The sequence below is a fragment of the Balaenoptera borealis genome, assembly GCF_965194805.1.
Source record: "Balaenoptera borealis genome assembly, chromosome: 21".
NCBI classification, from domain to species: domain Eukaryota; kingdom Metazoa; phylum Chordata; class Mammalia; order Artiodactyla; family Balaenopteridae; genus Balaenoptera; species Balaenoptera borealis.
The window spans coordinates 28043453-28071048 of NC_138880.1; the positions used below are offsets into that span (position 1 = coordinate 28043453).

General features: G+C 38.7%; 1 protein-coding gene across 1 annotated transcript in view; it reads right to left on the reverse strand.

Moving 5' to 3' along the window:
• CSMD1 (CUB and Sushi multiple domains 1) overlaps positions 1-27596 on the reverse strand; it is a 1790960-nt gene that overhangs the window by 170890 nt on the left and 1592474 nt on the right. Inside the window, exons 33-37 of the mRNA XM_082374695.1 lie at positions 27035-27130; positions 19083-19286; positions 17949-18073; positions 17483-17579; positions 9837-9941 (exon numbers count right to left, since the gene is read on the reverse strand). Of these exons, the coding sequence (XP_082230821.1) occupies positions 9837-9941; positions 17483-17579; positions 17949-18073; positions 19083-19286; positions 27035-27130 (627 nt within the window). The remainder of the gene's footprint in view (positions 1-9836; positions 9942-17482; positions 17580-17948; positions 18074-19082; positions 19287-27034; positions 27131-27596) is intronic.

A 27596-nucleotide genomic window follows, 5' to 3' on the forward strand; every position in this document is an offset into this window, starting at 1 on the left:
CCTGATGGAAACCGTTCAATGTCTTCCAACTGTTCTCAGGATAAAATCCTGGGCTACAAGGGGGAGAACATTCTCTCTCTGGCTCACTCTTTCAATTCTGTTTCCTGCCTCTCTTCTGACTGTCCACAAGGCTCCCTCTAGTCTAGACATTTTTTTCTTTTTTCGGCTTCATGAGTACAATAGGTGCCTTTCTACCTGGGGTACCCCTTGATAGTTTCCTTTGACTACAATGCATTTTCCTTAAGTCTTTTTGTGGTTGAATAATGTCCATTGTTTCATCCTTCCTTCAATAAATATTGTCAATGAAAAATAGAGCACCACAGTTACTCTGCACCTCAGAATCCTGCTTATTTGCTTCAAGGTGCTTAACACAATCTATAACCATCATGGTGTTTCCTTATATATTATGCCCCCACCACTAGCATATAAATTCTGCATAAGCAGAGACCACGTATGGTTGTCTCATCATGACTCTGTCTATGGAGGCTAGAGGCTAGAGCAGGCATATAACAGATGCTCCAATAAATGGGGATGAACGCAGCAACATCCACAACTTATTTTCGGGGGACAGGGATGAGGGGGCAATCATCACCAAGAGGAGATGAGTCTCAAATGAGTTACAAGGGTGGATGCACCAAGTGACAACTGATAATTTGAAACCAAACTCCTTTTCATGCGGGCAACTCTCCGAGTAATGGGCAGAGTGAGTAGCAGTAGCATTTCTTTAATGATTGACGATCCTCTCAAGCAGCAACCAAAGACTAGCTGATAAATACAGAGTTAATGTTGGGACCCACCTCTTAAATCAGTGGCAGGGACAGTAGGTGATGGTCCAAAGAGTCTAGGATTAAGCGTCAGTTCTGTACACTCCACCCTTCCCCTTCCCAAACCCATTAATGCCTGAAATTCCAAAGACTATCAAAGGACAACAGGAAAACTGTACTCTAATCCCTTTATTTTAGGAGAGTCAACTAAAGAACCCAGGGATTAAGTAGTTTATATTGCACCTTTCACTAAAATTTAATACTTGTTAAAATGCCAAAACATCACTGTTAGGAGAAAAGTTTTAATCAGTTACAAGTTTTTTGTGTGTATTACATTCAACCCCAAATAAATCTGGGATTCTCTTGTTACCCACCAAACAAAGTTCTGTTACTACTGAATGCCCAGAATAGTCTTGTAAGAGAGACTTCACATTACCAGAAGGGTATCTGGAACATTCTGTGATGTTAGGTGGAAGTCAAGATATACAAGACTTTAAACTCTTCCATGGTCCTTGGTGCAATTAGAACTTGGTATGAAATGAGGAAGACATGAATTATCAATTGATGTTAATGAAAGCAATTTTAATAGGAGGCAGGAGTTGAAAGGGTCTCAGGAGATTCTTTGAAATAAAAGCACTTAGATAAATTTTATGGATCAACAAATGATTGATATAGAGTTAAATACAAGAAGATAACTTCATTACACCCCTGAATGGACACAGTTTACAGGATGCCCGCTCTGGTGGAGGTACAGCGCTGTCTTCCGTGGATGCACAAGATGAACTCTCCATAAATGCACCCAGGGGTATATGAGGTGTTATCTTGTCCAACCTTTCATTTCCTGTGATTTTTACTCATGCCCGCCATTCAAGTTGAGAAAACTTATTAGTATTATTAATATAGTATTAAAGTGTCATTAAAACATGCATTAATAATTTGCATGTATTTATAAGGATTACTGTAATTGCAGAGGGCTATTTCAAGCTGTCAGTCTTCAACTATGATAACATCTCACTAAAAATGTGTAGTACTTTTCATTTCAAAAACTTAAGGCATTTTCCAGAATTTTAATCCTCATTACATACTTCCTTCTGAGTGCCTGTTTTGAAATGAGTCCACAAAGGAAATGAAATGTAGTACTTACTTGATCACTGAAAACAAACAGAATGCAAGTATTTGAAAAGCACATCCATAATAAACATAGCTTTATAGTGATAATATTCTGTTGACCATCAGCTTAGACCCCCGTAGGAATTAATGCAGTTCACTATACTATGTTCTCACCATTATATCAAAAACTGACATATGATTGTCATATAAAGTTCACGTCTGAATTTTCTAGAAAACCTTTTTTGAATACAACTTCAATTGTAAATTATAAGTATGTTTTAGAATACAGACAAGCAAGGAACTTATCTCTTTTAATGACTGCATTTTCATTTTTTTAAAGATAATTAAATAAATTCTATTTCCTTTTTTCGCTTTTATTGCCAGAAATTTAAAGCTAAATTTAGTGCCTAACAATACCAATTATTTTAATATAGGGGGCTAGTATATTTATATCTTTCCCTTTAGTTGCCTTTTAAAATTTTCTTTCTTTTAATAATTTCTTTGTTGTATACTTATTTTTATTTTAAGTTGCACCAAATACTTGAAGAACGGACAGGTTATCTTTTTTTCTAATCTATTTTTTATTCATCTGAGTATTTATCGTTTGAGTGAGATCTTATAAAATTCATGCTATATAATGCTATATAATATTATTTTTCATTATATACATAACTACAAATTAAATACATATGAAAAGGACTTCATCATGTATAATAAGTTTTGAACTTGTACTTGAAATACTACTACTATATTACAGTCAGCTCTAGGTCAAATAATATTTGAGAAAAAATTTGTCTGATAATAGTAAAATACTTTATATTTATTTTATAATAATCATTTTAACTAATGACAATTAATACACCGAACTTGCAAGCATGCTAAAATGTGAAAAAAACCTCCATTTGACTCTACCTTGTAAAGGATAAGCATTCATTTCAAACAATGAAAGAGTTACTATATTTACTTTTCTCTGAAATTTTTATTGTTTTTTCATAATAACTACAAATCACTAATTCAAACTCCTCTCTTTTTCAGAATAAATATATTGTAAATGTGTTACTGCAATATTATTGTCTTTTTATAAAAAAAAAAAAATTATTGTCTCTTTCTCTCTCTTACACGAGGCTGTCATGGCCATAGCTTACATGTTCCAGGCTCTGACCCATCTGTATAATGTTCTGCATCAAAGGGCCAGAGTCTTAGACATGGGAGAATGGCTTCCACATCAGACCATGTCCTCTGCTGGGCTACTGTTTAAGAGTAGAATAGCTAACTTTCTGCTTTGTAGGACATCTGAAATTCACACTGCACAGTAGCTTCTCTATTTCACTTGCCTTCCAGGGGTCAAATGTCATATCTCATAGACTCTAGAAATATTTTGTTAACTCCAATGGGTTTCCCAGTAGAGAGTGTGAGAGGAAAAAGGTCTCAACAAAGACAGTGAAATAAAAAAAACTTTCATATATAGAATTATTTTGGTGCTGTTTGGACTCAGTGCCATATATCAGCACTAAATAGGCTTGAATAATTGCAGAAGTCTTTCACTTGAGGTCAAACACACTCATTGGGTTTATGACATTAATCTGGCATAGATGCCATTCGATGAGGTCTTATATGGTTCCCTGCAGACCCAGAAATTAAGTATCTTCCAACATAGCAAGACAGAACTATGTGTAAGCTCAGGCACAATACCAGTCTAATTCAATAAAGAAGGTTTTAGTAATGTAAAGTGTGACTGTTAAACAAGCACTGCTATGTGTAAAACTCGAGATAAGTAGTTTCTATTTCAAGCAACCTCTAAAGGGAGATTGTCTCAACTAGATGGGTTTATTCTGCTAATAATGTATTTGTAATGTAAATATATATTACATTTAATTCTATATAATTTATCTGTAAATATCTCTGAATTTGTTCACAGTTATGAAGAAACCTATCTCACTACTTTAAAGTTACGTGTACTAGATAGATAGATGATAGTTATAGATAGATGGATAGATAATTTTGTTTAAAAACTGGACATTCAAGAAAAGTTTCTCTATGGTTAATCTAAATAAATAATTTTAGTATTCATCTAGCCTTGAACTAGAGCAATTTTAAAACCCATAAAAAGACTTCCACTTCTACTTGGGATATAGAAATCTGTAAAATACAACCTCACTCCCACTTTAACAATGAGAAAAATCTGAACTATAAAATCATAACCTTTCTTGAACTCATCAGGGAGCTGAGGTTTCAGGTACGCAGGTGACATCAGTTCCAAAGGATTAGTGCCTACAAGGAGGCGGAGGACACACAAACTGTCACTGTGACAGATCACAGGAGAGAAAGGACCAACTCACATACAGGCAATGACACATCAGCTAACGTTTTAGCAAATGGCCCGTACCTGAGCATGGGTCTCCAGTAGCTCAGGGCCCCAGACAGAGGGGAGTCTGCCCTTCCTTCCACATGCCTCCATTGACTAATTAAGAGAGATACTGGGGGCATGGTAGGAGCCTGGAGTGAGCCTCTCCCTTACCACCACCAAATATCAATGTTTCTGTGGAGAGGGGCATGAAATCCGATGCACTTCCCGAACCCTTTCACTTTTAGGAAACAAAAGTGTTAAACCACTGGGGGAAGAGCAGCAAAACCTGTTCCCTCCAGGGCACAGGAAAAGGGGCACTGCAGCTTGGAGAAAGGTGTACGAAAAAAGAAAGTCTACATGTGGGGTGTGGCAGGAAAGCCAGTATGAGCTTAAGACGCTATATCAGCACCAAGACCATGGTCTTCTAGCACTAGGGAACAGTCAGCAAACGCTCCTCAAAGACCAACCACAGGTAGACCCTGATGACCTTGGGAGGGGGGCAAGAATGCTGAGAACACCCCACCCCACTCTGTGCAGACTCTCAAGGTTTGACTTAGGCTGGAAGAGAATCACAGAGCAACTCTGACTCCAGTGTAAGCTTAACACAGAGCGACAAGCAACAACGTCTACTACTGGGGGAGATGCCACCTCTTTTGAAAAGGTGTTTAGGGAGGACTGACAGCTCAGAGTGGAGTAACGACACTGAGAAAAAGCCCCCAGTTAGGCACTTGGCAGTGCCAGCTCACCACTGAGGAATTTGATGCTCTGAAAGTAACCATAGCGACAACAAAACTCAAACCCAGTGCAACTCCTGATTCAACAGGCTAACAAAAGTGGTGCCCATTCCCAGGCACAAATATTAACCGCAATCTCTATGGTTCTACTTGTGGTGTCCACCTTTAATAAAATATTCAAGAAATAACAACCCTTTGCCTAGAGATGAAGTAAGTAACCAGACTCTGCATACTCATATAGTGGAAATATAAGACAGGGATATTAAATATAAAAAATATGTTAAAAGATCTAGTGGAAAAGATAGCATGCATGAAGAGATGGAGTAATTACTGACGAGAGACAATAATTATAAGAAAGAATCAAGTGGAAATTCAAGGGGCAAAACACAATATCAGAGATGAAGAATTATTTCAATAGACTCATTAGCAGACTTAACACAGCTGAGGAAAGATTCAGAGAATCAAAGGTTAATAGCAACTACATAAACTGGAACACAAAGAAAAAAGAGTGAATAAAACAGAACTGAGGAACAAGAACTGTGATACAATATCAACAGGCCTAATAGACATGTAATTAGAGTCCCAAAAGAAACAGGAAAAGAGAATGGGGGAAAAGAAATATTTGTAATGATAATGGTCAACAATTTTTCATAAATAATAAAAGACATCAAACCTTAGATCCAAGAATATAAGTGTACCCTGAACAGGATGAATATCAAGCGCATGCGTACGTGTGCACACACACACAAATCCATCTAGACATACCATAGTCTACCTGATGAAAATAAAGAAAAATTCTTAAAGGAAGCCAGAGAACAGGGACAAATGCATAGCCATAAGAAATACAGCTTACTTCTCATCACAAACTATGAAATAAGAAGACAATGAAGTGGCATTTTTAACATACCGAAAAGAACTTTCAACCCAGATTTCTACACCCAGCCAAAATATCTTTCAAAAATGAAGGTAAAATGATGACTTTCAGAAAAACAAAAGCTGGGAGAATTCATTGTCTGCAGACCTGCACTAGAAGAAGAGTCAAAAGGAGTTCTTCACACAGAAAAATTTTAGACAGAAACTTGGATTCACCCAAAGAAATAAAGAGCTCAAAAGATGCTAAAAACAGGTAAATATAAAATATTTAGTTTTCTCATTTTTATCCATTCTGAAAGATCAATATCTAAAGCAAAAACAGTAAATATGTTTTGTGGGCTTTATAACATGTAAAAATAATACAGAAGACAATAATAACATAAAGGATGGAAAGAGGAAATTAGAAGTATATGCCTGTAAGTTTCACTACCCATTAAGTGACATAATATTATTTGCAGGTAAGCTGTGTTATATTAAAGATGCATATTTTAAACTTGTCTAGGGAGACCATTAACATTTTTAAGAGTTTATCTAATAAGTCCATAGTGGAGATAAATTGGAGCAATAAAAAGACTCAGTTAAACCAAAAGCTGTCAGGAAAAGAGGGAAAAAATCAACAAGATACAAATAGGATCAGTACAAACACTCCAACAGGGCTCATGTGTTTAATCTTATTTGTCCTCCTCCCACCAAATTCCACTGAAATAAACTTGTTTATAAATATTCACATATACAATTGGCCTCTGTATCCATGGGTTCTGAATCTGTTGATTCAACCAACCACGGTTCAAAAATTTTTGAAAAAACACATTCCAGAAAGTTCCAAAAAAGCAAAACTTGAATTTGACGCAGGTTGGCAACAATTGACATAGTATTTCCTTTCTATTTACAACTATTTATGTAGCATTTACATCATATTAGTTATTATAAGTAATCTAGAGATGATTTAAAGTATATGAGAGAATGTGCATAGGTTAGGTGTAAATGCAACAGCATTTCATTTAAGGGACCAGAAAACCTGTGGATTCTGGTATCCATGAGGGGAGTCGGTGGTGGTGGGGGGGGTTCCTGGAGCCAATGCCCCACGGATACTGAGGCAAGACTGTATATATTGTTTCATGTTGAATCCAAGAACAGTTACTGCCATATTGTTCCCCAGGAGCAGGTTCCATGCTATATACCTCAAGGTCAGATTTTGTATTTTCCAAGATAAACCAACATCATCATCGTTCCCATATCTATAATTTAAAGTTCCCAGAAATCTAAAGTTTTCGTTTGGTTCTTTTTCTTCAGATCGGAGCTCAGAGCAAGAGTGAGGCTTGTATCCTTCTGCTGCCTAACTCAAGTTTCCAATCAAGTCCAATAATATAAAAGCTGGCTAGATGGCTACAGGCTTGTATGAAGCATTCAAAGATGCTGGTCTTTTGACCTTTTAGCTGGATCGTACAAGATCACAGAGAATCTAGATCACACATACCACACCGGACCTCCTGGGAATCACTTTCGCTATCATTAATATTTTACAACTCATCCCTTCAGATAAAGTGTTTGTTTTTTGTTTGAGAAGTTCCTATGAGTGTTTGTTTGGAATTATGGACCGTTAAAATTAACAGGGCCTAGCCTTCACCTCCATATGCGAAACTCAGACTCCTCAGATGGAAGCAGGCGTGGACTTGCCATACAGCTCAGGTTTTAGGGCCAGAGCTGGATCTAGAACTGGATCTAGAACTGGATCTCCAAGACTGACTCCCAAGCTTCTTTATCTTCCACATGCCATTCAGCTACTAGTGACAGGTGGTGTCACCACCTGTAAAGAAGTGCAGTCTGTGTGCTCTTTCTGATTGGACAGTTGGGATATTTGGACAGGTGCTCAGTAAACTGCATTTGTGATGAAACACATCTGTGTCTACCTGTGTTCATTCTGTAAGTCATTAGCAGTCTGACTCTGACCTGGGCAGGCTGAACACATGCTAGGTTCTGTTCCTTCTCCTTTAAAAACTGAGCATACCTCAAAAATGGTGTTTTTTGAGGACAAATGAGTAAGCAGCCATAACACGTTTAGGGCAGGACCAGGCATAAATGTGTGCTTGTTGTTGTTTTTACTATTATTACATGGATATATATTGTAGCAAAAAGTCTGAATTTAGAGACGTGTGGATTGGCAATGCACATTTTAAGGTTGATGCAAAAATATGTTAATAGATTAAGAATATTAGATAATCTTTTGAAAACTTACTTCAACAGTCCTTCTGCTGTTTAGTGTTCACCTTAATAAGATTAATTCTACCAACACTTTGTATAATCCAAATTTTAAACTGACACAAAGAATTAGAACAGAGAAATGACTGCCTCTAAGTACATGGAAGGTAATGCCATGAGCCTCAGAATGCTGTTAGCGTCCGAAAACCACCACTCAGAGAAGAAAATCACGAATGAAAACGTAGCATTCTGTGTGGCCAAGTAAAAACTAAATACATTAAGTAATGAAACAAGGCCTTAAGATTCTTGAACAAGATTAATTTCAGTAAGAAATATGTTCATCTCTCTTTTAATGAATTTTATCAGCTGAGAATAAAGTGAAATGTAGGTAATTACTATATTGTTGGAGCTGAAGTCTGTGTGAGTACACAGATAATCGTACACAGTAATTGTAGACTAATTATTTTACTAGCACCTCTTTCTATAAGGAGTGAGTGAAGAGCCAGAAGCCACAAGATAACTTTGAGAGGAAGAAATAAGCACATTCATCAATTCTAACACTGCTAAAAATATTAGTGAATTTATTAACACTATCATAAATAAGGTTTATAGTTTCGTATCTACAGATGTTCACAAAATGTATCAAAGTAGCAGATTTTTCCAGACATATCCTACATAAATAGCATCCATAGTATCATTTTACGCTGTCACTAAAGTAGTCCTATTCAAATAAATTGGAATAAACTTGCATACAAATGTCTGTAATAAGTAGGGAAATTTAACCGGAATGCAAAACAGCCCTGTCGTTTGTGTCTGGTTCAGAATATTTATCATCAGCTGGAAACCTGGCCTTTCAAAAACATGTATGCATTTACATCCCAGCAAACTGTTTATTTCAATTCAAAGGATCACTTATTAAAGCTTATCCATGTATTTGCTTATTTGTAACTGCTTATTAAAGGAGATGAATATCAACATTAAGCATTTTTAGTGCTTGAAAACATGTCCTAAAATAAACTTTACTCTCATTGGAAATTCTTATTTCACTTTTATAAGGTTTACCTGCATAATCAAACGCCAAAGAAGATTTGTGAATTTGACCTTTGTCATCCCATTTATCAGACTATTAACTCAGTCTCACATCCATTTTTAAAAGGTTAGCATCTACTTTGCATTACCTTCTTCCAATTAAAATGAATAATACACAAAGGCAGGCACTAAAGTGGCTGCTCTTTGCGAGTCTGATTCTACCAGCCTCTGAGACTAGAAATAGAAAGGGCTTATGACCATAATCTATTTGGAAATTATGACTTTCTACATTTTTGGAAACTTACATGAATATTTGCTATCACTCACAAGAAAACTAGTAATATTACAAATGGTTATTTTGTACTTTTTTAACACAACCTGGAAGCATAGTCAATGTTTTATCTAATTATTCCAGACGTTAAATTCTTCATTTCCCTATTGTCTTTCATAATATAATATATAATATAATAAAAATATAGTTCAATATATTATAATTATAATTATATATTATATTATAAATATATCATATATATTATAAATTATAATATAAATTATATTATAAATTGCTATATTATAAACATTATAATTGTTATAAAATTATGTAACATAATAGTAACATAGTTCATAGAGATCGGTTTTTTAACACCCAAGTTCGTGGAACTTCCAAACATAGTTTTAGAATAAAATTTCACTGTGTACTAAGGGCAGGGATCTATTTTCCCTTTAAGAAAATTACTCAATATCCCAGTGAAAGCCAGATGCAGAAACAGGTGACCTTACTTTTGTATTCCAGGTGGAAGCCAGCAGCTGCCACACTGATATCCGACTGGAAATGCAGGTAGAGTTGATTGGATGTGCTGTTGAGCAGTGCTGGCACCGTGGTACCTGTGAGAAGTGATGCAGGTTGAGCTTTAACATCAGTGATGCGTTCACTCTTTGCATTATAAAATCAGTAAGAATATCATACTAAGTGATATTATGTTAGAGAAAGACGAATGTTATAGGATATCACTTATATGTGAAATCTAAAATATAATACAAATGAATCTATTTACAAAACAGAAACAGACTCACAGGCATAGAAAACAAACTCATGGTTACCTAAGGGGAGAGGGAGGGAGGGAGGGAGGGATAAATTAAGAGTTTGGGATTAGTAGATGCACACCGCTGTATATAAAATAGACAAACACAAGGATTTACTGTAGAGCACAGGGACTATATTCATTAACTTGTAATAACTTATAATAACTTGTAATTTTCAGATTATAATGGAAAATCATCTGAAAATATATACATATTTAACAGAATCACTTTGCTGCACACCTGAAACTAACACAATGTTGTAAGTCAACTATACTTCAAAAAAAGTCACTGAGGATATTTGTTTAGGTTTACAGATCCCTTTAACTTGTCTGATCGTCACATATTTAACCCAAGTATTGGCTTTGATGGTTATACTTTTAGCCACTCTCTTCTTCCAGGTCCAGTAAGAAATTCCACATTTTCTTTGCCCTCCTCAGGCAAATGTGACATCTCTTTATCATATCAGTGAAAACACACAAATTTTTATGCTTTACCATCCATTTGATTCTTCACATTGCTTTCTTTTATCAACATAACCATTTGCTTTTTTTTTTTTACTTGTCATGAACAAGGGGACAAAGTCTCAACATGCAAGTCGTACGGAGGTTGGGGAAGCAGTTAGACTGTAGATCTGATGCAATATATTATCCAGAAGAGGTTGCTTTTGACTATATATTCTCTTCTCTATCCCTGTGTGACTCGTACTGAATAACGTTCTTTCTGAGATCTGCAAATGATTTCAATGAAACACACATGGAAAGGAAAATACAGGTTTATTTTACATAATGCCTCGTTTAATTAAAATGTTCTAACCTACATTATAGCAGCTGACAAATCAGGAGATTTAGTGATGCTGAGGACCACGGTGACAAAAAAGCCATGGTACCCAAGGTGCCGAGGAAACGCACGTGTTCATCAGCCAGAAGTGTAAAACGTGTGGTCGGAATGTATTATAATATGGGAAAACAATGAGCTAGCTTAAATCCCTTTTTACCTAAAGGGTACATGCTTGATATTCTACTGTATTCAAATCATTCTCTGAATAAGTACACACTTCCTATATGTGAAGGAAATATCCATCACGTAAAACTCATCATGGTGCAGGCAAATTACTAGATGAAGATGATGCTAACATATAAAGAAAGAAATATAACTTTAAATAACAAAACAAGGAAATAAACTGATAATTATCCAAGACAGATGAAGAATATTGCAAGGATAATATCCTTTGTCACCCTTCACTCTCTGCTTAAATGATTCTAAGATCCTCCGACAGCTGTAATTAAACCAATGACTCCAGGTAAGGACTCCAGCCATCCGTCCCATCACTTGGTTGTCAAAGGCTCTTGGCCCCTCCCTCGCCGTGACCTGTGCTGCCCTACAGGCAGCCATCAGGCCCTAACGAGCCAGCCTCCTCCATCTTTCTTGGTTTCACTCACTCCATCCCTCCATCTTTACCGCCATCATCCCAGCACAAGCCACCAGTGCTATTAACCAGGATGAGGGGATAGTACCGCACTCCTAACTTGTTTCCTGAATCTACTGTTGCCTCAATCCAATTCATTCTCCACTCAGGAGTCTGAAAGCTCTTTTTAAGGTGGACACATGATTATGTCATGTTACAGTTCTCCTAGATTCCTGGTCATCTTAGGATAAAATTTCAGCCTCCTTGATTTGACCTAAAGACCCTGCCTGATCTAACTACTACCTGCATTTCTAGCTGCTTCTCACTACTCTATTTCACAACTCACTTTCCCGTTCAAGGTGTTCCCATAATCGTAGTCTGGGTTGCTCTTTCCCTCTCCTCTATCCATTTTGCCTTTCTTATTCCTACTCATTCAAAAATCTCCACTCTTCTCAAACGAAGCCTCTTACTTATTCATTCAATAAATACGTGTTTACCAGCCAGATGAGCCTTTTAACCACCTCTCCACACAAATCAATTACTTTCTGACCTGGTGCAAAGCAGAGATTCCCCTGGTTAGGATAGAGCCTCAAAGACTTGAACCTCATTAAATACTTAAGGACGACGGGCAGACCGATGCTGCCGTACAGAACGTGGAAGCGTCAAGGTTCCCATTGGTGGGCGGCTCATCTTCGCAGCAGTCGCCGCTTACAGCTCTCGTCTGAAATAGCCACCACTGATTTTCAAAGTCCTTTCTGCCTTCTCCCTGCACAGTCCTTATTCTGCACACAAAATAATCTTTTTACAAATGCATAATTCTTACAAATTTCATTTCTAGACATGGGTGTAAGAGATGTATTTTATTAAAATTCCAAATCAACTTCAATATGCTTTGAGGATTCCTCCTGCGAAATGTCATTATTGGGGATGCCCTCCCTGCCCCAGGATGGTAAACAGTCCCAGACTTGTGGGTTCTCTGTTTTTTACTTCCCATGGGCTCATTCCCCAAGCTCACACGGTCCCTTGGATCCCAGGAGTTCCAAGGCCTTTGACAGATGCTCTCGGACTTTCTAAGTGCATCAGGCTACCACCGTCCTTCTGAGGTCCTGCCACCTCCATGTGACCCTGCAGGAATTCAATGATAACTTAAATTCCCAGAGGGAGCCCAGGCCTGGGGAACTCTCTAACCGTCTTTACTGTCAGTCTCCTCAAGCACTTCATCACCGCCCCCTCTGCTTTCAAAAGCTGAGATTCTTGCAAGAGCAGAGGGAGGAGAGGGTTTTCTCCATCTAGGCCAAGGCACAAGCAAAGACCTGGCTCTCTCATGGAATGAGGGTGGGAAAAATACCAGTGGAGTGAGATGCAAATAACACCCCAATAAAATATCCTATTCCAAATGCCAATGAGTTTTTACTGATTCCTAAAAATATATTCTAAAAATATACTAAGGACTTCTTGACCTTGGATCAGCATGTAGAGTCTCTTAAAAACTCTTTGGGTTTATAGTTTCACCCTCAGTTTGAAGATGTGCTTTAACTAGTAATGCGTATACTGACTGTGTCTTTGGCCAATCAGTATGAAGAGTGTTACTAGACTGTTTTGGAAGAAGAACAGTGATAAATGGAGGACAAAAGAAAACACCAGGTCCACTCCTTGAAGACTCTGTGTGTGTGTGGGCACATGTGTATGCCCACACGTGTGTAAATTCTTTGGAAGCTGGATTCCCCACTCGAGATTTGGGGGGTGTCTCAATCCATTTCCCCTGCCTACCAAGGTGGGGCTGTCTCTGGGAGGTGGGGGTCTTTTCGGAGCAGAACCGTTAGCATACAATTCACTATAAGACACTCTTAATGTCTGCTGAATGATAAACATTTAGAAAATGACCTTGGTTTGTTATCTGACCTTTGTTATCTGATCTTGGTTTGTTATCTGACCTTGGTTTGATGGAGGAAGATAGATAGATACATACATACATAGACTTTGTTATCTGACCTTGGTTTGATGGATGAAGATAGATACATACATACATACATACATACATAGACTTTTTAAAATTGCACAGTCATGGAGGGGGAAACATAGCCTATTCCTTCTGGTCAGCAGACACATATAAAGAGAGATTATTCCTTGAAACTAATTAATAGCTAATGGAGTGCAGATAGGGGAATGTTGCAAAGTGACCTTAAGACAAAAAGGAGACATCCACCAAAAACTCCAGTTTTAACCCATTTTTGTTCAAATTGTATGACGTTTGCTGTCCTCTCACTCATGTATTATTTCTGTATATTTGGATAATGTCTGCAGAAAGAACAATGTTATCTAACCAGGTAAGTTTTAATTATAGCACCTGTACTACTTTCTGCCTGGTTTTACCTGTAACTTCAGGTCATGGGTGTATTTAATAGCCTCCAGCCCCCAGTCAAGTCATTTCCACACACAGGTACTCAACACACACTTTTGACTTTTTGTTTATCTTCCCTGTGTTACAGTGGAATCAGAAAAACTGCTTCCACTCCTGACTCTGACACAAATCAGTTCTGTCACTGAAAACATCTGAATATGTTCTAATTCTGTAAAATAAAGATAATAGTACATCCCTTATATGTGAGTCCTACATGTGCTGTGTGTGTGAAAGTGCTCTGTGGATTATCACGTCCCCTCTAAACGTTATTAATTGCAGCACGTAAATTCACGAACGACAGTACTGTTTGTACTCCCGTGATGAAATACAGCCATTTGTTTTCCTAGGAAAGATGCTGGCTCTCAGTGCCCCAGGTGGCCTATGAGGCGTACTAGGCGTGCTGGGAGGGCGCTAGGCGGCCGCACCTGCTGCAGCCACAGAGAGCCCCGCCCTGCGCGCCCCTGCAGGGGCTCCCGCTTAGGGCTCCGCTCACAATGGACTCTCAGAAGCTTATTCCCACCGTTCAAAATGCAACTGAGAGAGTTTTTAAAAACTGTTGCCACAGGCAGAATACTTTTGATCGCATTGTCTCACTGTGACCTAGATAGAACCGCACACACAGAAAGCTGAGAAATTGCATTACAGCTCTGCAGACTCCACTCGCAGCACACGGATATTTACTTTCCCTTAATCCCGATTGTCAGCTACAAATTGGTATGAATTTTGCTCTGTCTTATCCACTTAAAATTTATAAGCTGTCTACTTCCCAAAATGATTTTAAATGGCTTACAATGTGAGTCCTACATACACATGGCTATCCAGACAGGAAAGGAAAATCAAAAACTTGAATTTATTCAAGAAGTCAGTCAATCATTTTTCCAGAAATATGTACCTCTAACAACTACCCATTCTTGTTTGTTTTCAGTCAACAACTAACTTTTAAAATGGGTTCAGATTCTCCTCTGTAAATATTCTGAAAGTATCATAGGAACAAAAAAGTGTAAAACATATTTTAAACGTTTTGAAACATATTCAGATTTCATGGCTGATGTGTCATTTCTTCCATATAAAGTTAAAAAAAGACTCCTTTTAAAATATTTTAAATAATTTTTAACTTAAACTTGCAAATATAGTACAGAAAACTCCCATATACCCACTATCTGGCCATATATTACATAATAATGATATCTATGTCTATGTTTCCACAATATATATGTGTGTTAAATTATTTTATTCTAAACCCTCTGTGAGCAAGTTGTAGACATGATGACTCATTTCTTATAAAAACTCACTGTGCATTTCTTCAAACAGAGCAGTTCTAAAAAAAACCCAAAAACAAAGACAAAAAAATCTAACACAGATGCAACAGTACCATGTATTCTACAGAAATCACTGGAATTTCGACAATCTGCCAATAATGGGTTTTCTAGCAAAAGTACTCCATCCATGATTACTTCCCTTCAGTTTTTTTTGTCTGGAATAGTTTCTTAGTCTTTCTTTCCCTTTCATGAACTTGATACTTTTGAAAGACACAAGCCACTTTTTGTGTGTAAAATATTTTTCAAAATCTATTTTTATTTTAGAAAATTATAATTCAAAAAATTATTCTTACAAATTATACCATGATAAAACTTAATACAAATTGCTCATGTGAAATATTTTTCTTTAACATTTTATAAGTTAATCCAATGCATGCCTGAAAGGATTTGTTGTTGTTGTTGCTTACATAGGGGGTTCTCACGATTTCAGTATTATATCAATATACATTTAAGCTGAGACTACACTCGAACATAAGTTTAGAAAATGGCATTACCAAAGACTGGGAGTGAGTAGTTTAAAAAAAACAAAAGAAAGCATGCAGGGCTGCGGTGCATTAATAAGTCAGACGTTTTCACTGCCGTAAGTCTCAGTGCAGCCAAACTTCAAAAGCAGCCCTCCAAAAAAGAGGAAGGCATTTAATAAAATGATGTTTCTTTAGCAACATAACCTCCAAAGAGAATGTCTGATGTTCTCTGTGACTAGATTCAGATGGTGATGCATTTTTGGCAAGAATATCAAAATGTGATGCTGTATTCTTCAGAGGTCACCATATTTGCCGGCTCTCAGGGGTGTGAGGGAGCTGCCTTGGGATGCTTCCAGAGGCTAATTCAGGGCACTTCCTCTCAAACTCAGCTTTTAGTGACATCATGCTGGTTGTTTGAAATCAGCCCTGGTGGGGGTATTCACACACCACAGCAACTGCAATTCTAAGCCAAATCAAGCTTTTTTGTTCATATGTTTGTTTGTTTTGAGAGCAGGTTTATCAGTTCACCAATGCACAGGTGTCCTGATACTGGAGATCTTAACATGACTGCCTGAGGAAGGTGGTGTCTGCCAGGCTTCTCGACTCTTGAGTTACTTCTTTCCTCCTTTGCAGTGAATGAGGACTAGGTGGGGAGACGCACTGAGACTGTGGCTCTCTGTTCCTCACCGAAATCTCACACACTAGTTTTAGCATTCACTGATGTTCCAATGTGAATCATTTACTGTCCTAATGGTTGCCAAACGGTGATTCTCTAATTCCATCTCCTTCTAGATTTATTAGTTTGGAATCTGCAAGGGAAGGCTTTCTCTTTCACTCATTCCGTTCACGCACGTATCTATTTACATCAGTATGGATCCACACATTTCTATTTTATACGAAATGGTTCCTCATGTGTGCTTTCCCCATCAGAGCCTTGGAGTCAGCAACTCCCCAAGAAGCACTAGCTCCTTTAAGGGAGAATGGTATGTAAAGTGATATCTAGAAACCTAGAATTGGGTATGAGGTGGGTTCATGGCTACTGGGGTTATTGTTTTACACCTCTCAAAAGACAGAGGTAGGAAATACGTACACACACACACACATCCACATCCATACGTATATTTTCCTCTATGTCTACAGCTATCCATATGAAGACCATGAGTTCACACCAATATCTCGAATTCAAATCCGTCACAACCAGCTCCATGCCAGCCTTCCTCATTTCCATGTTTCCAACTCCCTTCTCAGTCATTGAGAAAGCCAGTTCACATCGTCCTCCATTTGTTTACTTATGTTCTCAGTTCTCAAGTGTGTCCCCAACCTTCCATCTGTACGCCTACCCCCTTGCTCCACCACCTCCTTACGTGGTCCCCAATTGTGCCAAACACGTCTAACACGCATATGAGAAAAGGAAAATCAGCCAATCTGAAGTTCATTCCCCCGCCTCACACAATTAACTTCAGTGAGACACCCTGTTGGGTCCACAGGGTAATAACCCACTCTTTCTTCCCAGCTCGGGGGTCCGACAAAAGCGACCCGCTGCCTTCACATCAGCCCTCCTGCTCATGGACGACAAAGCTTTCTCCTTCACACCTGCGTTTTGGTGCTCTTGTTCTAAGACTCCCAACACTAGAGAAACTGTTATGTATATAGAAGAGCCTCCTAGAGAAATGTCAGCATTGAGTGTTCTCTTGCAGTTTGTCAGTGTCTGATGATTCTGATTCACAGAAACAAGGGGGTCGGTGCCATCTTACCTGAAAAACTTCCTAGTCTCGGTGCAGTCACATCGCCGCCGTCGTAAATCTCAAGAGAGTCCCAGTTCTGCTCTGTGGCAAAACTGATGACTTGAATCTACCAAACAATAATAGTAACTTAATATTTATTTTTTGCTTAATAAAATTAGACTAGTCCAATAGGGATTTCATGAAATTAAAAGTATACATGTAAGAGAATAGCGAAACCAAAGAAAATAGATCATGGAAGTGACATCCAAAAACTTCTACAAATAGCATTTCTGATAGATTTTATTCTAAAAGTCTATCATTTTTATTTCAAATGCAGAAATATGATTAGAAACACTCTGTAGAAATGGTAAGAAAAGAGAAACAGGTTATGGTTTATGTATTTAGAATAACCAATACAAAAAGGGGAAACAAAGAAAGGAAGAACCCGTGGACACAAGCTTTGTTTATTGGCAGACTCCGGGCTTTGAGAGCTTACCTGAATTCCTGAGCCCTCTGTAACTGTGATCGTCCATATACAGTTTAAGTTGTTACCATATGGTTCAGGGTAGCTGGGGGATAAAATTGTACCTCTCCGTTGAGTGAAGTTGCCACTGCAGGGGACTAAAAGACAAACCCATATTTAGTAAAAATAAAGTACAGTGAAGAACAACATTAATTTTGTACTTAGTGTTCTTTCACTGTGTGGTCAGCTATTAAGAGATATTTTACATGGACTATGGTACTTTAACTGGCATTTTTAGCCAAGGTCAAATTTAGTCTGTTCTCTCTCTTTTTTTTTTTAACATCTTTATTGGAGTATAATTGCTTTACAATGGTGTGTTAGTTTCTGTTTTATAACAAAGTGAATCAGCTATACATATACATATACCCCCATATCTCCTCCCTCTTGTGTCTCCCTCCCACCTAGTCTGTTCTCTTTTAAATGATCAATACCATAGATTATTATCCACTATGCTGCTAAGTCTCAGGCACTGTCTAACGATGTCATCTCTGAAGTGAATTCTGTTTAGAGTAACTGATCTACTACAATTTAAGAAGCTCTGAAGAGTTTTCTATACGCAGACACACAACCCAAAATGATATTAATGGCATTTATGAGCAAATCCAGAGAGGAGAAGAGACGCTTAAAATGCACAGATGAATTCAAGTGCTAAATCATGATTGCACTGGAGGTTCTTACACAAAATGAAGCAAATAAACTATAACTAACAATGGCATTGTTATTCAGGCTGCGTTAACCTATTACTTTTCAGACTTTCATCAGCACCAATTTATTAAAAGGGCATTACACAAGTAATATAACAAATCAACACTGTAGGGATTTTTCCCCCAAATGAAATTATGTGGTATACCCATGGCTTGAGACGGCATACTTGATAAGCATCGAGAAGGAAAACATGTTTCATACTTGTTAATCCGATGAGTTGCTCCAAGCAACAATAAGTTTTAGGGTTTGGCTGCTACTCAATTATTTCTGAGAACTTGCCCTTTAAATAGGTCTGGAGCATGGGTCAGTTCATGGGGACTGAAGCGCAGCTCTTTAGTGCTGCTGTGAACCCGGGACGGAGGACCACGTGCAAGTTATCCCGCCTTAGGGACACACGCTTACCTACGCAGCTTGGGATTGTGTCATTCCACTGAGCGAGAGCGTTGGGCACCGACTGACAGCGGATGGCCATGGAGCCCTGGAGTAGGTATCCCGGGTTACACTCAAAGCGAACGATGGAGCCTGCTGAAAACTCCAAACCAATTCTCCTCCCATATCTGGGCTCGGGGACAGAGCTGCACTGGGTGTCACTGGTCCGAGGAACAGCTAGAGGCAAGACACACAACACAACCATCTGCATGTGCATCGTGAAGCCACGATATTTCCTTGAAAATAGAATTTAAGATGAGTCTAGAAAGAATTTATGTTAATGTGGAAATTAATAATGCCTTTCACAGTCTCTGTAGGGGACGATATAGGGAGCACTTTCACATCTACACGCATCTTCATGTCAACCCTGAGGACCACCTCGTATTCCCATTTCTGACGAGGAAAACATGACATATGGAGAATTAGTGCTCTAGGGGGACTGAGTAACATTCATGCATTTACAATTAATTAAGCACCCAGATCATTGCGCCAGTGATCATGAGATGACTAAGAACTTGTACTTATCCTCGAGGACCTCAGACTCTAGTAAGAGAAGCTGTTACATAAAGGATTATTTATAAATGGCCATGGTGATTTTTAATAGCAAAATTAAAAATAGAACTACCATATGATCCAGCAATCCCACTTCTGGGTATTTATCTGAAGGAAATGAAATCACTATCCTGGAGAGATATCTGCACCACCATGTACATAACAGCATTATTTGCCATAGCCTAGCTATGGAAACAACCTCCATGTCCACCAATGGATAAATAATATCATACATACAATGGAATATTATTCAGCCATTTAGAAAGGAAGGAAATCCTGCCATTTGCAACAACATGGATGGACCCATAGGACATTATGCTAAGTGGAATAAGCCTGTCACAGAAGGACAAATGCCGCATGGTCCCACGCACGTGAAGCAATTAAGAGAGACAAACTTATAGAAGCAGAGAGCAGATGGTGCCTGCCAGGAGCTAGGGGAGCGGCAAGTGCGGAGCTGCTGTTAAACAGGTATAAAGTTTGTCATGTAAGACGCCCAAGTCCTAAAGATCTGCCATACAAAGCTGTGCCTATAGTTAATGGCGCTGTATTATGCACTGCTAATTTTAACAACGTAATCCGTTCATTTTAAACAATGATTTAAAGGATTTAACCTGAGAAGGTAAATCTCATGTTACCATAATTAAAAAAACCCCACATACCACAGGAAAACGTACAATTAAACAATTCATTCTGTACAGAAAGACTTGGGAGGGAACAGAGGGGAATGGGAGTTTGCACCACGGTCTGAGAGGAGAGCTGGTAATAAGACCCAGCCGATGGCCTCATTCCCAGGGGTCTTCCCATTGGACCAGCGATTCTCCGAGGTGGGAGGTGGGGATGGGAGAGCAGTTTGGGGCTGGAGGGAGTGCTGACACTTCCCCAGCGTGTCTAATATTATAACTGTCTGTTTGGAAATGAAAAAAAGAGACTATACAGCAAAGAACAAAGTTTAATAATAGATTCCAGCTGGTGGGGACATCATTTGGCCTGAAGGTTGTGAGAAAGATAACGAGGTGCTCTGACGCTGACAGCTGGTTGCTGCCCGGCCGGAGAGCTGGCTGTCCTCCTGTTGACCACACAATCTCTGAGGCCACTGCCTGTTCATGACCACAAGCAATATCGGGGACACTACGCAAGCCACAGAAGAGAACAGAAATTCCCCTCCAGACGAACATGAATCATGACCTCTACTAATCACAGTTGCAGCCCTGCTCTGTTCCTTCTACACCCGACATAAAAACAAAGATGCCCATCGTCACAGTGAACCCGACAGCGTTGAATCCAAAGCAAAATCATGCTGCCTGTGGTCCCGCCCCAAGTCACCCAGCACAAGCCTGCATCCTATAACTACCCCCCACCCCCTACTTTCTTCTTGTCCCCGGGTTCTCCACAGTGTGTGGCTCTTGTGGTCTCTGATGCTGGGCCTGGTGGCTGAGCCTCATTCCGGTGAGGTGTGTACTCAGGTTGTAGATCAGAATTCACTGACAGGCAGTGAATTATCGCTGTAAGAGACTTTTCTATTTATAAAAAGAGGCACGAGATAAAGTTTGAAAAATACTTCAGCGGCAAAGGGGTCTGCCACCCCAAACGGACTCTTTGAGAAATAGAGCCACAAGGTGTGCACTTGGGAGTCTGCATTTTTGGCTTCTGTCCCTGAGTTAAAAGTCAGTTTATGTTTATTGTCTCCAAGACCCTGTTCCTCTCCGTCCTCGTGTGCCTTCCTTCGAAAGGGGCCATTTTATTTAAAAATAATCCTTCTGTCTTTAAGATCCTTTCCCTAATACACTGGCATCTTGTTTTGAATTGAACCTGAACAATAACAGACACCATTTGGGTAAATTGCTGGTCAGGAAGCAATTCTATGAGAATGGAAGTCAGAAGACTGTTTTGATGAAACTATGTTTCAATTCAGTGTTGAAATATTTTTGATCAGAAGGCAAAAGTTAATAAAATTGTATACTGTCTAATAGCTATAGTCAATAAAATTAATGATACTACAGAATGTTCTTTTCTATAACTGAAAACAATGCAGAATATAAAATATTCTATTGTAATAAAATATGGCTTAAAACTTATATTTGCCATATTTTTATGTCTGGGTTTTTTGTTACAGTTGAACAGTAGCATGAGCGCGATAAATAAATAAATAAACAAATGAATAAAATGATATTCCACAATCAATTCTTGAGAATTTTTTACAAATATGGAGAAATATCTCCAATCTTAACTGTTCAGTTTGTCCTGAACTACTTGGGAAGCACCCTGTATTCGTGGCCAAGCTTCCACACTTGTCTAAGTGGCCTCACACACAGCATTTTTCCAGGGTATCACGAATGAGGAGAAACACACCACTGAGGGTCATCTGTAGACGTGTTACTATTAAACCTTTCTTCATGAACTTCAGAGTTGTCTATTTTCAAGGAAAATAACAATAAATGAATAATACCTGCATTTGAATGAAATGATGGAGGACAACTTTTAGAGGAAGAAGTTTGCAAAGCGAAGAAACCAATTTTAAGTATCTGAGAAAGTGGGACAGAGGAAACCTAGGAAATAGAGGCATCAAAACTGCATGTAATATCTGGGGGAAAATGCCAGCAGTTAATCCATGCTGATGAACTTCTCCCTTTCAGCCCGTCCTCTGGGGCTTGCCCTCACCTGGAGGTTTCGGGCCACATCAGAGAGAAATTCTATCCGGTAGCCATTATTCTCCATCTTTCAGTAAATGCTGTACACTAACGACTGTGAAGCACAATTGAAATCAGCCCAGTGCCAAGTGGACAGGGAACGGGGTCAGCCTGGAACAGAGGGTGATGAACACAGTGACCGGCTTCTCAGGCCGAGGATTGTGTTGGTTCAGAGGCCGGGTGGTATTCTCTGGGACTTTCAGGACACTGAAAACGGACGATATTGTGAATATGGGGAAAAGAGGAACATCATGTGATGGAATCTTACATCACCACAAATGCTCTAAGCCACAGATACGTGCATGCAGTTCTTTTACTGCACCTCTTTTAGAGTAGGTGGAGTGAAAAAGAACAACGATAATAAAATAAACCTGAATGCAGACAAGAGTAACTTGTCCAAGTGAAGCAGTCTTTCCTATTTCATTTAGTGACAGAGGGACATATTCTATTTCTGAAAATCACTTTGTTCTCGTAGTTTAAAAATCTGATTTGACAAGCCATTACTAGTCGGTGAATTCAAGCATACATCACTGAATTATGCACAAAACTTTATGCTCAATCTTCTTTGCAAAAAGTATGCATTTTATAAGCTCTTGAAACAAAATGTGAGTTTCTTAGAAGTGGAAAACCAACTAAGCTGTATAATTTACGCCATCTGAGGAAACATGAGGCCTGGGGAAAAATCAACCAAAACATGTATTTGCATGCCTAGGAAGGACCTCAAGCAAAGAAAACCTTACTGTAAATTCCTCCTACCCAAACTTAGAAAAAGCATTTCCATCTCTCTAGCTCTGTTTCTGGTATCTGTTTATTTTAGGAAAACCCTGGCAGAGGACAGTCCTGATAGCTGCTGAGTCTGGGAGACTGGCAGCTGGAAGGCTAAAGGCAGGGTGCTGTGTCAGGTGAGGCTGGGAGATGAGAAATGTGACCTGGAAAGACAAAGATGTGGCCAGCTGGCATTTGTAAGTTGTGCACAGTGGGGAGGTTTGATATAAAAGCACGGCTTCATTTTCCCTTTGAAATATTCAGTAAGTCCTGCACGGCTTACTAATTTTGGTGTGAGTGAGTTATTTTGAGGGAACTGAAAGGCGGGTTGAATTCTACACTGAAACACACAAGAAAAATAGACTATCTGTGGAAAGAGCAGGCGTAAATGTAAGACAATTGCAAATAGTAGTATATTGACGAGACGTTGTCAACCACCAAGTTTAACACAGACACATTCAGTCGTGTGCACAGACAGAGAAGAGAGGCAGAGGGTAGTGTAGACAGTTTTCATAAATGAGGATGTGCCTCAGAGTAAGTAGGAAAGGAGAAAAGAATACTTGCTCTGCCTTTGTTGGTCTCTGTGGCCACATAGCTTGTTTCTTGTGTTGATTCCAGTGTTAACAAGGTTGATTCTAGTATTAAAAGGTGTGTATTTTGGTCCAGAAAAAGTCTCTAAGTGCAACATAACTACTTCACAGAATAGAATCAAAGGGACTTTAATGAGAGCGGGTTTCATGTACCAAGAGGATGCTGGGCTTTTCTCCAGCCCTGGCAGGTGTCACGGCAGTGGTGCTTGACGGCCACTAGTTGGTAGGCCAGACTGCAATGAGCACAATAGCCATGAGCAGCAATAAAATCACCGTCATCATCCCACTAGAGAACCCAAACTCACGTTCTCGACTTTATTCACCATCCTAGAGACAGCTCTTCTGGACAGTGTAGGAAAGGGGACCCCCACCGGGGGTGTGGAGAGACAGCGCTGAACTTGCTAAGAAATAGTAGGTGAGTCTCCAACACGGCGGGTTTCTGAGGACTATTTGATTTTTAGGTTTGCATTGACCTAGAAGACCTTGACATTAGGGGTAGTATATTTTCTATGGAGTGACAAAGAGCATTAAATCCTGTAGAACCACATCTACTGATCGCAGGTTCTGCCAGTCTCTTGGTCCCAGAGCTTAGGAAGAGGAGGGGCAGCTATGGGAACCCCCACCATGGACATTCAGGGAATTCCAGGGTGCTAGCGAGTGGGGATGGAGGGGGGGTTTCTCCTGGATGCATAAAAGGAAATCTAAAACACTCTGAACACGTTCATGTTTAAAGGCAAGCACTGTACTCCTCCTAAGTGTTCAAGGGAGATGTTACAGTGTCCAGAAGCGATTGTTAGAATGATTACAGGGGCTCTCGCTCCAGGAGGACGCACTGTGGTGTGAAGGGTCACCCCATTAGCCTTCTTGGGTGCCCATGTGTCCTCAGGCACCCTCTTACCTCCCTCACTTCTCAATGTATCCTTCTACTCCAAAGCAGCACGGAAAGCAAACAAGCAAATAAAACCCAGCAGAGACATAAAAGTTACAATACTTTGTGAAAACAAGCCTCTATGCTTCCATTTCTTCACCAGATCAGAGGGGCAGCTACATCCTCACCACCACCGTCTCCGTGTTATTCACCAGGATGACACGGAGGGCCGGAGCTGCCTGGGCCGCGCACTACGGGTTTTTTGTACCTGACACCTGCACTCATTCCTCACCCAAGTCTGAACAGCTCTTTACGACAGAACTGTCTGTGAACAAGGGTTACACAGCCCATAGCCATGCAAGTCAGAAAGTCCCTGTGCAATTTTAAGCTTTAATAACTTATGGAGGAATGGAGTCGTAAGTGGTATGTGAAAGCACCATTCAGAAAGTTTTTACACAATAGAGTTCAAATAATTTCTAGGCTTCCACTAAACTACTATCTTTCAGAAGGCCATGTTCAATTTAACTTTTGAGATGTACTGAAAACTTTCCCAGGTGCTCCTGAGTGATTTATAAATTGCATTCATGATCCTAGCTCTTTAGCTCCAAAGGATTTGGCTTTGATAAAAAGACATCCATGTTTGCATAAACTCACTGTGGGAACAAAGCAAGGTAAGGAGATATATTGGAACTTTAGAAGAAATTCTGAGTATGTCAGAGACATATTCTTAAGTTAGAAGAAATATTGAGTATGTTAGAGACATATTCTTAAGTGCAAGGAAAATATATTCCTTCTATAAATGATTTCCTCTTCTTTTCACTTTTATGTATGTTATACATTTTAATGATAATATGTTGCTTTAAAACAAGAAATATGATTTTAAAAACCATGACTTCTGAAGATAACATGTGTAAACAGGACAGACATAGGGTCATGTGCTTCAGATATTTTATTTGATAATCTGATCAATTTTCTAATCTTCATCAAAAATTAAAGGAAGTCCCTGATTGAGGCAGACAATGCCAGGAACTTGAATTTTTCCAGGACAAAAAATGTACTTAAACCAATCGGTCCAGTTTCCTTAGAGGTCATGCCAACTTACTTTGGTTTGTGAATCTGCTTCTGCAAAGTAACACAGAATTTATTTAAAGAAAATTAGAAGTGGGTGAGAGGTGAGTTGCCTAAACTGGACCCTCTCCTATAAAGTTCATTTTAAAAAATACTGGTTTAATTATTTATATTTTAACAAAGGTTTAATTAGAACAATGTAACTCATTTTAACATAATAGCATCATCACCCAAGCAATTGCTCCTTAAACTAGATTAGAGATATTTTTCCTCCTACTTGCCCATCAAACATCATTCTCACTCTTTCCATAACTTTTAAATCATCTTATTGCCGAACACTGAAGGGTTTTTATCGTGAAATATTTTGAGGCCATACATTTCACAGTGTGCGATTATCAAAAATCATTTATGAATGATATGACAGATTGTTACTCTCTATAATTTTATGAAAAACATGATGTTGTCAAGCATGTTTTCTGGAGGAGTCTTTATTAAAGGAAAGAAACCATTGCCAGAAAGTGATTCTCCTCCACTTCTGAAGAAAATGTTCAAGAGCGGCCTGTAATCTATCCAGCCTCCAGCAAAATTGAGACCTAGAAGAGCTAAGTATTCTTAGTTAGTTTATCGCTGAAGATGACAACCTCTTTCCCATCTCAGCTGTACAGGCATCGCAAGTCAGATCCAGAGTCAGGCTCTGTGATTCTGAAAGTGGATGGACAGCCCATAGGGTGTTTTTTCAAATTCATGTAATGGATATGCAAACTGAAGGCGAACTAGAAACAGGAAAAAAAACTGCATTGTTCAGAAACTTTGTGCAATCCCAAGCATTCTGAATAAGCTCCAAATTCAAAAATAATTATAAAGGGGTGAAAGTGCCTAAAGTTAATAGAATACAAGCGAAATAAAATAGGTATTTCAAGGGATAGAAACATGGATGGTATTTTGGATTTAGTTTGGTTTTGTTACATTTCCTTGACAATTAGTTCTTACAGTAAGATTTGAAGTTGCACCATGCGTTTTAAGTGTATTTCATTAAGACAGTTACTAAAATCTATTACGAAATATTTTACTTAATTTTAACTAGGTTAGGCGAAATATTATAATACATTTGAAATCATTTTGCAAATTGTGTTGCGCTATACTAAGGTAATCTAATCAATATTTGTTTCGTCATCATGCCAGATAATCGAAGCATTATTTTATCTTTGTCTTAGAAGTATCACATTTAGCTGTCAAAAGAAAAAACTTTAATATTTTTATTAAATAATTTCATTCTAAATACACGGATACCCTCAAATTCTTAAATATTAAGAAAAAGTGCAACTCAGATGTTTTGGTGCTGAAACCAGTGGTACGAGCAGTGTGTGGAGCCGGGCGAAGGTGGCAGAGACGCACCTTGATAGACGAAGTGGAAACCCCGCGCAGGCGCCCCACTCTTCGCGCTGAATCGGAGCAGAATCTGATTGGATGTGGCCAAAGGCAATGTTTCACCTGGAGGGAAAAACAGACAGAGATAACACGCAGGATCCATTCAGTGCACGGCCTGTGGTGGACAATGTTGGGAAAGTAATCATTAACTTGGAGTTGCACTTTTACTTTTTGAACTTTCATAAAACTTTGCTTTGGCGTGTAGAACCCAAACACATTGTTTCTACAAAGATTTAAAAACTCTGTTCTTGCCTTGACATTCCATTAAAATGTTGTTTTCATCATGATCTCCTTTATGCTTCTTTTGAAGAAAGCACTGATATAGGCCAATTAGCTGATAATGTGGGAAACAGAAGTGGGTGAATCATTGACTCAGAATCAACTTTGACAGTTACTTGCTAGGATTTTACTCAGAATTAAGAAAATGTCTCAGAATCCAAAGCTGATTTTAAAAAAAATAAAGAACTCAGAAAAAAATAAAAAACCTGTGAAATGTATTTTTCAGCTCTTAATGTGCAGGAATGGTCTC